The sequence below is a fragment of the Eptesicus fuscus genome, chromosome 7 (genome assembly GCF_027574615.1).
Source record: "Eptesicus fuscus isolate TK198812 chromosome 7, DD_ASM_mEF_20220401, whole genome shotgun sequence".
NCBI lineage: Eukaryota > Metazoa > Chordata > Mammalia > Chiroptera > Vespertilionidae > Eptesicus > Eptesicus fuscus.
Window position 1 is genome coordinate 22,965,007 of NC_072479.1, and position 14,662 is coordinate 22,979,668.

Here is a 14,662-nt window from a genome sequence, read left to right on the forward strand (position 1 = left end):
TCTTTTTTTCTATTTACTGAAATTTGCAAAGAACCATAGACTCTATTGCCTCTTCAAAGTTCTAGATGATATAAAAGTGTAGTCTATGAAAATAAAACTTTTCATATCCAGGCTAAATTAAATTGTGACCAACTTCTAGTTTCTGTGTGTTTTATTAAAAACAAAAAACAAAAAAAAAAAAACTCAGAGACAACAAGAAAACTTTTAAACTATGAGTAATGAAAGTAACAATGGCATGCCTTTCATATAAAACCACGGCTTTCATCCAGGACACTTTAGAGACGCATTCAAAATATATAGAAAACCTACACTTGAGTTTGCACAAACAGCCCTAGGCAAGTAGGAATCCGAATGAGTATTTTCACATAAGGCTACTCATTTATTTTCCCAGACCACATTTAAAATAACTACAAGATTCATTTCATTCCATTTGCCGGTCTTATACATCAAGAAAGCAAGAAAAAACTGTCGTTTCAGAAGTATAATAAATGTTCCTTATAAACAAGACTCGAAAGGGTGGATAGCGGAGTTGGGGTGGGGGTGGGGAAACAAACCCTTTAGTTGTAATATTTTAGGGAAATGCATCGACATAATAAAAGAAATTTCAGGTCAAGTTCCTGCACTCTACCACATAAGCTGTTTAGAATCTTAAGCAGATGTAAAAGAAATAAAGCAAATGGGGAGAAAAAAAAAAGGCCAATAAAGTTTCTGGCTACAATACAAGAGACATATCATTACCATATGATCTAATGTGGGTGTCAGCCGGGTAGTGTTCATTGAGGGAAACCTTATTTTTTATCTGGGCTATGGAGTAGAAGCAGGAGATTTTCAACCTAGTGACAGGCACAGCGCAGCACCTACCCCTCCTCCTTCCCACACCTGCAAGCTCTTTTGCTTGGGCCGAATATTTGGTGTAATTACATCTCAGCTTTGAGGGCTCCTGTGGCAAATCCCCGGATTAAAAGGTATGGTTTTCAATAATTGTCCTGAACTCTGCTACAGACTAATAAAACTTGGATCAAGTTGAGAGAAATAGAGATTATTTGGTGAGAAAAAGAAAAGAAAAAGTAATTGTGCTAAACTTTTAATAATCTTTATGCAGCATTTTAAAAAAAGTATTGCTTGAAAACAGAAGTTAAATGTTTGGTTAAATGATTAAAGGCATTGTTTTAGTTCTTTCTCTCTGTTCTTGCAAAAAAAAAAAAAGGAATATTTATTTTAAAAAATCTATGATCTAACACTACGGCCATCTATATTTATATATTTGTATTTGTACTAATGAAATGTTTAGCTCTTTAGAATGTATTTATAGAAAAGTATTATTATTCTTAGTTTCATTATATAGTTAAGCATTTATTTCCTTCCTGAAATCTTGTATATTTTAAGAACTTTTAAAACCTAAGAGAAGTGAACTCTGGTCATTAGTTGTAGAAGTTTAGTGTACATTTCTACAACCTATAAAAGAATATAAATTATCACCAAAGGTGAAAATAAACATTGGAAACATTTATGCTGATTATTAAAGACCTAACTAAAGTAATATCACATTTAATTACATCATTTCTTAAATGTAAAGAGAAACTCTGTCTGTATTTTCAATATAAATGAAATTTTATGATACATTCACTATGAAATGAGGGTGTAGGTTATTTTTTATCCTAATTGCAAAACAGGGTAACATGATGACCACTTGTTAAGTGGGCTCTGGTAATGTAAATACCTGTGGTTTTTTTCTTCCGAGGGCTGTTTTGACCAGAAAAAAAACCAGATGCCTCCTAGAGTTGTTCTTATTTATGGATAAATGTGGTTTTACTGTTTATTTTTAAATTATTTCTATTTTATTGAGGTTTTTAATTCACCTAGTGCTGGGGGGTTTTAATTTTGCTCTGCATTTAGAGCTTCACTGATCTCCTGAGGGTTAAAGTTTTACTTTGGAAGTTACTCCAAAGGCATAAATGACATCATACAAATGTTGATCTGAAATAATATAGTTAATTTAATGGGCTGAAGTAGTCTAAGTGACCAGAGATTGTTATTTTTGATAAAGTACTTACAAATTCTGGCAACGAGCTTTAGTGAAGTAGTGAGATTTTTCTTAGCAATTAGCATTTAGGAAAGAATCATACATTTTAGAGTACTTACAACAGTTTAATGAATTTTAAAAGTCTATTATCAAAATAATAGCCTGCATGGTTTCCACATGGGTAACTGTTGTTTTTTTTTGTTTATTTTTCTGATTTCTTAAAGAAATGATTAAAGAAGTTATTAGCACCAACTGCCCACATTAATTGTTTAAAGATGCTGAGTATTCAAGTGTCATGGCACTATTTAAAAGAAGTTAGTTCATGAAGGAATTTGTATAAAGTTCCTGAACATATTGGTATTATTCCCCAGGACAATCAGGGTTAAATGCATGCATGCATGCATACACACACACACACACACACACACACACACACACACACACTGACAGCGATAAACTGCCTGTTTGCATGCAGCTTTAACCAAAAATAATTTTGTGTAGAGAATTCACGCCATTTTAACAAGAGTAAATACATGTAAATGATAATATTTCCTTGAGCGAATGCTCAACATTTCCTTTTGTGGGTGAGTAAGCAACTAGGCACTCTCTGTCCTAGAGAAAAGATCAAAAAGTGACATCTGCATTAATTCTAGTTGCTGTTTATTAAATCTGCAATTACTTTGCTTCATTTTTCTTCTAAAATTGTGAGACATTAAATATGCAAGGCTAGCAAACTCGTGGTAAACCATAAATTTTGCATTTTAATGTGAAACAGACTGAAAGCCCTTCCCTTAGTTCCAATCCAAGGGAACACTGCCAAAACAATAGAGTCTCCGTTAAAGGCAATGTGGTAACTGAGTGGGAGTGGGCTCCTAGAGGAAACTGGATACTGAACTTAAAGGGGCAGTGTGAATAATTAATCATAGTAATATTTTTAAATAAAAATCCATAAGCCCATCTATGTGCTGCCTTTGACATACTTTAGTAATACATATAAACTAAGAAACAAAAGTATAAAAAATTAAAAATATTTATTCCCTCTCTAGTAGATCTACACAAAAATTTCCCGAAGATACATTAGGGTTAGGGTATATGAAGACTTTTTTTTCTTGTGCTACAATTGGATTATTATAAACAAGTATTTAGTTCTAGTTATAAATGTGCAGCTTTAGTTTGGATTCTTATATGTGTACAATTCAAAGTAGATATGGTGGGACTAAAGATAATATCTGCAATATGTTTTGGGAATACTTAGAACAGTTTCAACGAAGTTTTTTAAATATATCAACTCAAATATAGACTGCTCTCTACATGATCAACTAATTTTTGTTATTCGGATTTATTAAGATTTAAACAATTTTGTTTAGTTCTCTTAAGCCAACTACACAATCAATTCAACAACATAGCCACATATATATATATATATATATATATATATATATATATCCATAAGTGCTTAATGAATGAATGGATGCATGCTGTATGAATTTGTCAAAACTGTACTTTTAATTTGTTTACAAAATAACCCTATAGGTAAAACCAAATAATATGTCATATAAAGTTCAGTTAGGATTTTCCATGTGTTATTGGTTCATTTAAAGTGATCAGTTTGAGAAACCATCCAATAGAATTACTATTAAAAGTGAATCTTATACCAAGTTGGTTTTCAGTTCCATATCTTTCTTGTGCTAGAAATTTGATATTGGAGAAAAAGATAATTTACGTTTTAAAAAAATCAGACTAACTGGTTGCTTAGCACAAATTGAATAACTGGTGTTAATAAATTGATGGCCAATTGAGTCATTTACGTGCAAAATATTGTGCAAGGCTGGGTACAAAACAAAAATAAGACATGCCCTGAAGGAGTACATCTTCTACTGGGGCGTTTCGGGGGGGGCAAAACAAATTACAAAATAATGTGATAAGCTCTTTAAAAGAGGTTAAGAGAACATGCTTTGGGAGCACAGAAGAGAGAGAAAGCAGTATCCTGCCTGGATGAGCCAGAGAAAAACACAGGGGAAACCCATCATCTCTTTTAATCTTTACAACACTCTTACAAGGTAGGTATTTTAAATGGCAATTAGCTTTGAGGGTCAGAGTTGAGATGGGGACTGGGAATGAAGAGAAAATGGAGAGACATGTGGCTAGATTATCAGTTGGTACCAAATTATGAACAGTCTTATATGCACCACAGGGAAAGTAGACCTTATTGCTAAGCTGTGGATGTCAACAAAGGGTTTCCAGCAGAAGAGTGATACAATTAAATTGAATTTTTAGAAGATGACTTGGGCAGCAGAGTGGAAGATGATTTGGTGCAGAGGGAATATTCAAGGCAGATACCCTTTGGAAGCTCTTACCATAGTTTCAGGAGATAAAAAGGGCCTGGACTAAGATAACTGGTGGGATGGAGAGATAAGATTGGCTTTCAGAGATATCTCTGAAGCAGGAATTAGAGATCTCTCAGGGGTATAGTCAAAACTTCATTTGACTGTGGTATGGCTTTCGTTGAGTGAGCACTGACAATTTCAACATGATTTATCCATAACAATTTTGTAAACGATGTGAATATATAACATGTCTTAATTGAGACCCAAAATTCAAAACAATCAATGTAAATAATATTCAATTTTTTCTTCATAAGTAAATAGCCATGAAAGTCAGTCTAAATGTACCTTATCACCTTTTAAATACATTTTTAAGGCTCTGCTTCTTAACAATCTGTTAAAACACATGAATGTATTTTTTACTTTCCTTTATGCTCACTTCACTGTGGGGTGTTACAAACTAGGCAAGGCTACTCTTCTAAACCTTTTGTTTGTTTCCCAGGTTCTTTGGTTGTGAAAACACATGAGATAAATCATGAAGGCAACTATCATCTTTCTTCTGTTTGCTCACGTTTCCTGGGCTGGACCGTTTCAACAGAGAAGCATATTTGACTTTTATGACCTCATGCAAGCAGATGAGGCTTCTGGGATAGGCCCAGAAGATCCCACTCACGGTGTTCCTGACATAGAGCTTCTGGGGCCAGTGTGTCCCTTCCGCTGTCAATGCCACCTTCGAGTTGTCCAGTGTTCTGATTTGGGTGAGTGGGGTGCAGGCTCTCTTTACCTAACTTGTTTGTTATATTCCTGGGAGTTTAGCACTTTCTGTTTTAATCTCTGCATTTCCAAATGAGAGAGACAGTGCCACCTAATGAGAAGTAAAGGAAGCAAAGTAGGATAGAAAGAACTAGCTTCAAGGTTAAGATCATTTTTTTTTTTTTTTTTTTTTAAGTCACAGCTCCATCATTTTGCAATCTTGGACAAATCATTTTTAAAAGGAAATCTTTTTTGAACTTCATGGTCCCCCTTCTATAAAATAAAATTTTAAGCAAAACAATGTCTTACACTCTGTGATTCCAGAGTGATGGTTTATTTTAATTAGATGATTCTTTTTTTCATGAAGTTTTAGGTATTAAGAAAACCTGGGCAATCTCTTTATTCTTGGCTTAATCCAGACAAACAGAGTTCAAACATTGCTAAATTGTAAAGTATGCAGAGTTATCAGAAGCAAAACAAGTAAACTTTGAGAACAAAAGATTATCTTTCAAATACCAGAATACTCCCTTATTCTCTGGGTCTTAGTTTTGCCTTTATTTTTGGTATTTTTTAATCTAGCTATTTATATTCTTTAGAATGTTTCAAAGTAAATATTTATAACTAAGGTATGTTGTAAATATCCAGTGTAATCACAGAGCACATATCTTTAGCCCAACACTGTATATACAATTTGATTTATCATCTTTCAAGAAAAGTTTGGCCTGGGAATTTCAAGACCAATACACTCAGAAGATAAATCGCCAGAAATTTTAAAGTCCCACACATGGGCCAAAAGGGAATCAACTTAGTTTACATGGCAGCTGATTCACATTCCTCTTTTCTTTTGGTACATTTTCCTTTGGAAAGAAAAAAAGAAAAAAAAAATCCTCATTAAATGATTCTACCATGGTGCATTTCCTTGTGGAAGAAACCCATAGCATACTAGGACTCTTTTTTTTTTCAGAAGCCTTATCTTTATTCAAAACATGCTTTCTAGCAGAATTTTGCAGGGGAAATTGCCACTAATTTCTACAATTGGAATAAACTACACACAGGACCCACGGAAACATGACATGTTTAAGAACACTTAAAAACAAATACTTTGAAATAGCTTTTTCAATACTGACATAGCCATTTGAAACCCAAATACATGAATAGAAAGTCTGTAAAAAGAGTGTAGGATAATTCCACTGGATTCATTCATTCATTCATTCATTCATTCACCAAATATATTGAGAGCCCACAATGGGCCAGATCTTTTCTAAGCCCTGGGGAGAAAAGAATGAGAAAGACAGATAATGGTTCCTGTTCTTGTGAGTCTGAGATTCTACTGGTGGTGATCATTGCTTTTTTGACTTGTGTAATTGCTGCCGGGAGATTAGGTTACTGACAAATTCAAAAGAAACTTCCATAAACCTCTAGAGATTACATGAAATATGGGTGTAGGCAGAAAAAACAAAGGGGTTGAAACTATCTGAACAAAGGAATCACCATCTGATGGATATACTAGTGGGAAACTTTTTCTGAAGTTACTATAATGGCTGAGTTACCAAGAAATGTGATGCAAGTTAAAGCTCACCTTGCCTCTGAACAAGGTTAAAAGACTTCATGATTACTCCAGCACATATTATCAACAGGGAAGGATTGATGTTTTTAAGGAAGGAAGACTTGTCAGTCACTTCACTTAAGTTTTATTTTTCCATCAATATAGTTTTACTTTGCTTGCACAAGAAATGGTCCATAAAGTTTGATTTCGATAGCTATTGGAACAGTCTCCGATTGTCTATCATGAAAAAGGCCCAAGCCTATTGCGCAACACTAAGCAGAAAAGTGTAGTGTTAGAAGAGAAACACCAAAGTTCCTTGACGTGGGTGTCTCATGATAATTTTGTTGTTGTTGTTGTTTTGTTAATTTTGTGTTGTATTTAAATGAGAATGTTTTTTACATTGTCTTCTTTCTAAAGGCCAGAGTGTACAGCATTCTTTTATTATATATAGTCTTACTGACTCATAAAAAAGAAGTAGCTAAAATTCTAATAATGATTTATTTTGGGGGAACCATGTTTCTGAGTTCAGTGAGCAATGGGCTCATCTAAGTCTTTATGAATTCACAGATGCATATTTAGATACATTGTCAAAAATGTTGGTCAGATATTTCTAAGACAGAAAATACATTTCCTTTTTATAAATTATTTTTGTTTTTCAATCACAGTTGACATTTAATATTATATTAGTTTCAGATATATAGCACAGCGCTATGACATTTATATAACTTACAAAGTGAAGAAAATGCATTTTTTAAAAGGAAGAGCAATCCACTTGCCTTTAAAAAAGATACTCTATTCACATTTTCAACTACTGTCTCACTCCTGCTCACTTCATGACTTTGGAAAACTGTTCAGAGCCTTGATCTTTGTTAGAAAAATCACAGTCAGTCTTAGAAAGCTCATTATAAGTGTGAGATGCCTGATTCACAGTAGAGACTCAAAACATTTTTTTTTCTATGTGATGATTTTGCGGAGTAAAAGATGAAAAAAAACAGAAAAAAAGGCAAGGGAATGAGCAAACTCACTTATAGTAAAGACAATGCCGTTTATTTTATTAGTTTTAAGTTCTCTCGTGATCTGAACACAAAGCGTGTGTTATTAGAATAAAGAAAACTGCTGGGCACATTGGGATAAGAAATGTAAATGCTTATCTGTAGCAGAGGCTAATGTTAATTAGCAGGGAGAAGCTACAGTGTTAAAAGGCAAAATCTTTTGACAACTTACTATCTAAATAAGGTTTAATATAAACAAGCACTTTTTAATTAAAATGTTTGAGTATTTTTATCACTGTGAGTTATTTCTGGAAAAGTTAAACAACATCAAATTTTTAAACAGTTCTTTTAAAGTTAAGAAGTAAAAATTGTGAAATTAGAATGGGAAAATTGAGACCTTCAGGTAGATACACTGACTGTGTTCCTAGTTCTATCTTATCAGAATAGTATTATATTATGTTTTCCTAGAACATGGCATATTGAGAAGCTAAACATATGCCTTAAACTATTGGAGAAAGTGATGTGTTCTCTATAGATATTGGCCAAATTAGTTTGGCTCTAAGTGTTGCAGTTTTGTTTGTAATTTGAACCAGACTTTTATGATGTCTATATCTTTTTTTTAAAATATATTTTATTGATTTTTTACAGAGAGGAAGAGAGAGGGATAGAGAGTTAGAAACATCGATGATATAGGAACATCGATCAGCTGCCTCCTGCACAACCCCCACTGCGGGGATGTGCCCGCAACCAAGTTATATGCCCTTGACCGGAATCGAACCTGGGACCTTTCAGTCCGCAGGCCGACGCTCTATCCACTGAGCCAAACCGGTTTCAGCTTGATGTCTATATCTTATCTATTATTCTATCCTCTTAAAACATAATACAACTCATTCCTAATTATAGCATTCATAAAAATTAATAATATAAAAATAAATGTAGGAGCAACAAATTCAGAAATCTGGGTTACTTTAAAATAATAAACTCACAATGCAACTCATTCTTGTCAGATCCTTTAAAAAATGTCCTAATATTGGTCCTGTGACTGGATGCTGTGTTTTATGTACTTTGTACCTTGAAGAAAGACAGGTCCCCTAACTTGTGTTCTCTTTAGATTAGCCCTTCATCTTTGGATCAACTGTCCAACTGATCATTTGGTAATGATGTTCATTTTATCACTAAAAGGCAGATCAGCCCTGACAGATTAAATAAGCATAAGCGTTGTTTTTTGACCATTTATCTAAATTAAAGTAATAGCTATTGGTATATTTCTTATAAACAAGATTCAAAAGAATTGAAATACTGTTTAAAATTATTTAATAATGGAAAGAACTTGGGTTGTGCAGTTTAGCCATTCTGCTCAACTCCTGCTTTACCATTTATTACTTATAACTTGAAAACTTTCAAAATCTGTTTTCTCATTTGATAAATGAGTATATATTTTCATTAGATAAGAATAAAAATATTTGTAAATGTCTACCATAATAACTGTTACATTCAATTTACCATTCAGACAAAGTTGTCCAATAATATGAGGCTATTACTGATATGTTATATTTCTTTGAAATTAAGAATATCTAAAAGTATATATCTTGTCAAGTTGGATATACAATTGTCTTCTTTTCCCTCCCCCCAAAAGAGGGCCACATCACCTCCAATGTAAATAGACAAGAGTTAGAAAATTTAATAATTATGTAATTATTAAACAATTCAGTGTTCTCCAACACTATTCCTTTGAACAAAATGAGTTTGGTTGAGTGAAGCATTAAGCACAGTAAAGCACTAAGCTATTTTATAATCAAAATGATTCACATCTACATACTTAGCCCTGTAGAAATAATGCCAAAAGATGGAAGGTTTTATTTTGCCATGTAAAATCATTACAAATAAATACCATTCCTACAATGTACTTCATACCACAAAAGTGATTTTAACTAAAAACAAAAACCAACAAACAAAAAAACAAATAAAACTTGGGAAAACTGTATAACCCATAAAAAGTTGTATTTTTTTTTAACCTTTTTTAAATCATTGTCTCAACTGTTAGGGGGTCACAACTTGGGACCAACTATAATCCAGCTTGTCTCTTGAGGGGGAAGTTAGTTTACCAGGAACAAACCTTATATATGAGCTAAAGGAACTGTTAGATTTCCATGAAATCAACACAGAAGAATAAATGAGGGCTATTTTGTAGAGGGATAGAGTGAATGCTGGAAGCTCTGTTGCTTTCTGGCTGTAACGTCTGGCTCTGTAGCAGCTGGGATGTGGGGTTTCGATGCATCATTAGGAGTTTAGATGTATCAGAAGGGCAACTCCAAAACATGGTATAGGAAAAGTACTGTGCACAGAGCATGCCCAGTAGGTTCCTTAAATTAGTATTGGATAGAGGTGTGACAGATCCTCAGATGAAGCAAGAGTAATATTCAGGAGCAACTCATATAACCAAGGCTCCAGACGCAAAGGGTTAAATGGGCAGGGGGAAGAGAGGAGTCAGAGAAGGCCAAAGGAAGCTTCCATCTCCCTGACCTCAAGGAGAACTGACACATTTTCTTCTCAGTCCCAGGAGGGAGAGAGAGGCAGCTGTGTGGGATCAAGGCTTTTTGTGAGACAACAGCTGTGATGCATCCTCCTCTGTAAGACCATCACTGGCTCCAGGGGACAATCTGGTTAGAAGGGGAAATGCAGAGGCCCTTTAATTTTAACTTTTTTCCTTCAAAAGAGTAGCAATAAGATTACATATTTTCTTGAAAATAAGGATAAAGAAGAATTAAACAAATTTGCACGTTAGTCTTAATAAGAGGAGAAAGCCTTGTAGCAGCTACACCGTAATACTCAAGATTAACCCCTAACTTTGCAGATTGCTTTAGAGGCAACTTCTGCACTTGTCTACTTCTGTTTTTTTCACTGTAATATACACTTACCTTGATTATTCTTTAACAATAAATGATATGTAATAATTATTATTCACTACCTTTTTATTACTTGTTTTAACATCTATATTCTCTACCAGAAGGGAAGCATGACAATAATTTATCTTTATAGGCCCTCTACTCAGCTAAATGCCTTATGCTTGATAGGCTCTCATGCATTAATAAACACTTGATGAATGAATACATAAACAAATGCATGGCTTAGTATGTGGATGAGTGCATCATTCTATAATACTCTTGATTCTGTCAAACTGGAAACAGGATGAACATGTCTGACTGAGAATCAGTTGTCATAGAATTGTGGATATAGGATTATGGTTCACCCTTTCTTATTCTTTTTGGGGATGATCTTAGAAGGAAACTTAAACCTTCCTTGAGTTTATTTGGAAAAACAATCTAATTGAAAAGGGAATCTTCTATTTCTCAAACCTGATCCAACTACCATTACAGTCTAATTGCCGTTTTTAAGAGGGAAAGAGAGAAACTTACATGGCTTGAGCAGAAAGGTATTTTGATGGGGCTGGACGTGTACATGTTGTTTTGGTTATATGCCCAAAACTGAAATGTAGCACCATTATCCTACTTATTAAATTGACGACAGAATTATAAAAAAATGGTGCAAGTCAACAAGAATAAATCGTGGATTTTGGATCCCTGCCACAGGGCAGGGGAAAAATAAAAGCATGTTTTAGGACAACCTGGCCTTTGTCCAACATGATGTTTAGCAGATTGCTGACATTGGCTAACAGAACAACGCTATCCATCACTGCAGCAGCTAGGGAAAAAAGTACAATTCTTTTCATTAATAAGTCTTTACTTCAGAAATAATTTTCTGTTAACATCATGTGTAGAATTTTATTTACTTTAACAAACAATCATATTTTCAAGAAGATGAAGTTCCTTTGACAGAATTCGGGAGAGCAAATACATAATTGAGCCTGGTCAGCATGGCTCAGTGGTTGAGGGTTTACCTATGAACCAGGAGGTCACAGTTTCTGTTCCCGGTCAGGGCACATGCCTGGTTTGTGGCTAGATTCCCAGTGTGGCAGCCAATCAATGATTCTCTTTCATCATTTATTTTTTTCCTCTCTCTCTCTCTCCCTCTCCCTTCCTCAATAAAAATCAATACAAATATTTAAAAAAATGAATAATTGAGAACAGCCTTATAAATAACTGCATTTTAATGGAAAATTTATAATTATATTAAAGTATGCTCATTGAAAAATAATTAAATATAGGAAACCAGTCTGTTCCTATTATTATTGCTGGAAAAATATTACCTTAAAACTTGGCAACTTAAAAATATAATTTAGTTTATGATTTTACGACAGGAGATCTGAGCAGAGCTCAGAAAGACTGTTCTCACTTGGAGTCTCTCATCCATTTGTCGTCAGGTGTCAGCTGTGGCCATAGTTGTGGGGTGCTAGCCTAGGCTCAACACCCAAGTAAGACAGCTCACCCTCATGATGGCAGTTGGTGCTGCTGTGGCCTGAGAGCTCTGCTTCCTGACATCTGGAGGGTCTCAGGTGGCGTCTCCAGCATGTGATCTCAGCATAGACAGGATTCTTTCTTACATAGCCTCTGGCTGCCCCCAGAGCAAGCATCCCAGAAGAATTGGATAGCAGCTGTGTAACCGTTTCTGATCCAGATGCAAAAGTCATGCTGTATCACTTCCATCCACCACATTGCATTAGTTCACAGAGGCATTATGAGGCCAGGCCAGATTAAAAGGGAGGGGGATTTGACTCCATTTCTTAATGGGGTTGGGACAAGTGTGTATTGGATAAGAGCATATTGGATGGGAGATATGATTAATGTCATCTTTGAAAAACGCAAATGTCTAGATTTATATGCATTTCTTGACAAAAAGAGTGGCCAATTATAAACAAAGATTGATGTTTTCAGATTTGCAAGATAATGTAGCTTTGCTACCATTAAGTTAGGGTTATATTGACCACAAACAGCTTTTAGGAATCTAATTATTTGTTGGGAACATGTGCTTACTAAACTGAGAGGTCAGCATCCAAAGATGAAGCTTGGCAGATAAGCTGTCAAAGGCTCTAAACTTCATGGGAACAATGATGAGTGCAGCAAGAGGAGGAACTGACTGACCAAACCAAACCAAACCTAAACCCCATCCAGGATCCAGAGCTCTAGGTAAAATGTCTGTGTGTGACATACCTTCAAAAGAGATTTCAAATTCCAGGAGAATATGCATTTTAATTGTATTGTGCAGAAAAAGAAAACAAACAAAAAAAACCCCCACCACCACTTGTCACAGACATACAGACTAGTAATCAGCAAGGTATCTTCTTATTGATGATAAGTATAGATACCAATAATTGGGATTCGGCTAAACACTGTGGTAGGATATTATTTTGCAGGATATTTTATTGAGTTATCAGCAAAATGTTATGGAAGATACAGGAAAACTGAGGCCTAGAGAGCCTAAGCAACTTGCCCAGTGATCCTAAGAATCAAGAAGAGGACCAAAATTCAAATAAGTCTTATAAAAAGATTTTAGAACATTTAAATATACAAAATTTACAAAATAAGAGACATTGTCTGCCCATCACCAAGCTTCAGGAATTATCAACTAATGCCAAAATTTTCCTATATATCCTCAAGACTTTCCCCCTCCCATATTATTTTGAAGCAGATTCTAGACATCATTTCTTTTTTAAAAAATATATGTTTTTATTGATTTCAGAGAGGAAGGGAGAGGGAGAGAGAAATAGAATCATCAATGATGAGAGAGAATCATTGATCAGCTTCCTCCTGCATACCCCACACTGGGGATTGAGCCCACAACCCAGGCATATGCCTTGACTGGGAATCGAACAGCGTCCTCCTGGTTCATAGGTCAATGCTCAACCACTGAGCCATGCTGGCCAGGCCATCATTTCATTTTAAACAACAAATATATCAGTATATTTCTATGAAATATTAAAAATTGTGTATAACACAATAAAAACAACCAGTTCATATCTAAAAGTAAAAACAATTTCTTAATATCATCAAATATTTATTCAAAGTACAGATTTTCAATCATCTTATAAATACTATATGTTTTATTTTACAGTTTGTGTGAGTTGGAGTCCAACTGCATACATATATTGCAATTATTTAAATAGCTCTTATGTCTCTTTTAAACTATAGTTTCACCTACATTTCTTCATTTTTTGATGTAATTTATTTGTTAACAAAATTGAGATTTTGTTGAATCCATTACGTTAGCAGATGTTAGCATGTTCTTGTGACCTCTTTATGTCTTGAAAATTGGGAGTTACATCTTGAGACTTAAATAGATTCAGGATTAATTGTTTATTTGCTTATTTGTTTGTTTGTTTGTTTTTGACAATAATAACCCATAATTGAGAATCTGTTTCTTCCTCTAAAAGTTATAATCAATTCCTCTCCACAAGAAATATGAGAAATACATGTTGTGCAAAGCAACTGTTACCACTGACCCAGTCACCATGTGGGACAGAAAAGGCAGGCTTATTCAGATACATATGTGACAAAAGGTTCCTCACAAATATATCAAAGACACATAAGAAAGTAAGAGCAATTTTCAGGTGCAGATAATGGGGATGATGTGTTTGATAATAGCGTTTATTACTAAGATGTTCTTGAACAATCAAGAATCAGAAAGGAAATTGTGATTATCATAGCCAGTTGTATCCTAATACTTCTGAGGAAAAATAAGAACCCTCATGAAAGCAAGATGTGAAGAGATGATTGTAACAAAATATAGCAGAAAATACTTTGAGGCCATGACTTGAACTTGTTCAGTATGGAACGGCAGGGAAGACTTATGATTTTAAATTTAATCATTCAAAAAACTACCTCCTGTGTATAAAGGGGTAAGGTCAAAGCTCTGATGAAAAATAATCATTTGTGACTGCTTACCCAGAACTTACAGAAAAGAAAGAAATCTGAACTATAGTACAATAAAACAGGAGCATATACATAAGGCGTTTGGAATGGAACAGGGGGGTCATCATTAGCTGGGTTGCTTAGGATATATATATCCATGTTACTGGGTCTGCTGTCAGAAAAATTCTTGTTGGGGTACACATGGGTAGGACAGAAAA

The 14,662-nt window shown here is 34.4% G+C and overlaps 1 protein-coding gene across 2 annotated transcripts in view; it reads left to right on the plus strand.

Moving 5' to 3' along the window:
* The first annotated feature begins 784 nt into the window (after positions 1–784).
* DCN (decorin) overlaps positions 785–14,662 on the plus strand; it is a 45,720-nt gene continuing 31,842 nt past the window's right edge. The window contains exons 1-2 of one of the 2 annotated variants that reach the window (XM_008143769.3): positions 785–965; positions 4,850–5,105. In XM_008143769.3, the coding sequence (XP_008141991.1) occupies positions 4,883–5,105 (223 nt within the window). In that variant the 5' untranslated portion in view covers positions 785–965; positions 4,850–4,882. Of the gene's footprint in view, positions 966–3,963; positions 4,084–4,849; positions 5,106–14,662 lie in introns of those variants that run through there. The other variant, XM_008143768.3, reaches the window with a different exon arrangement.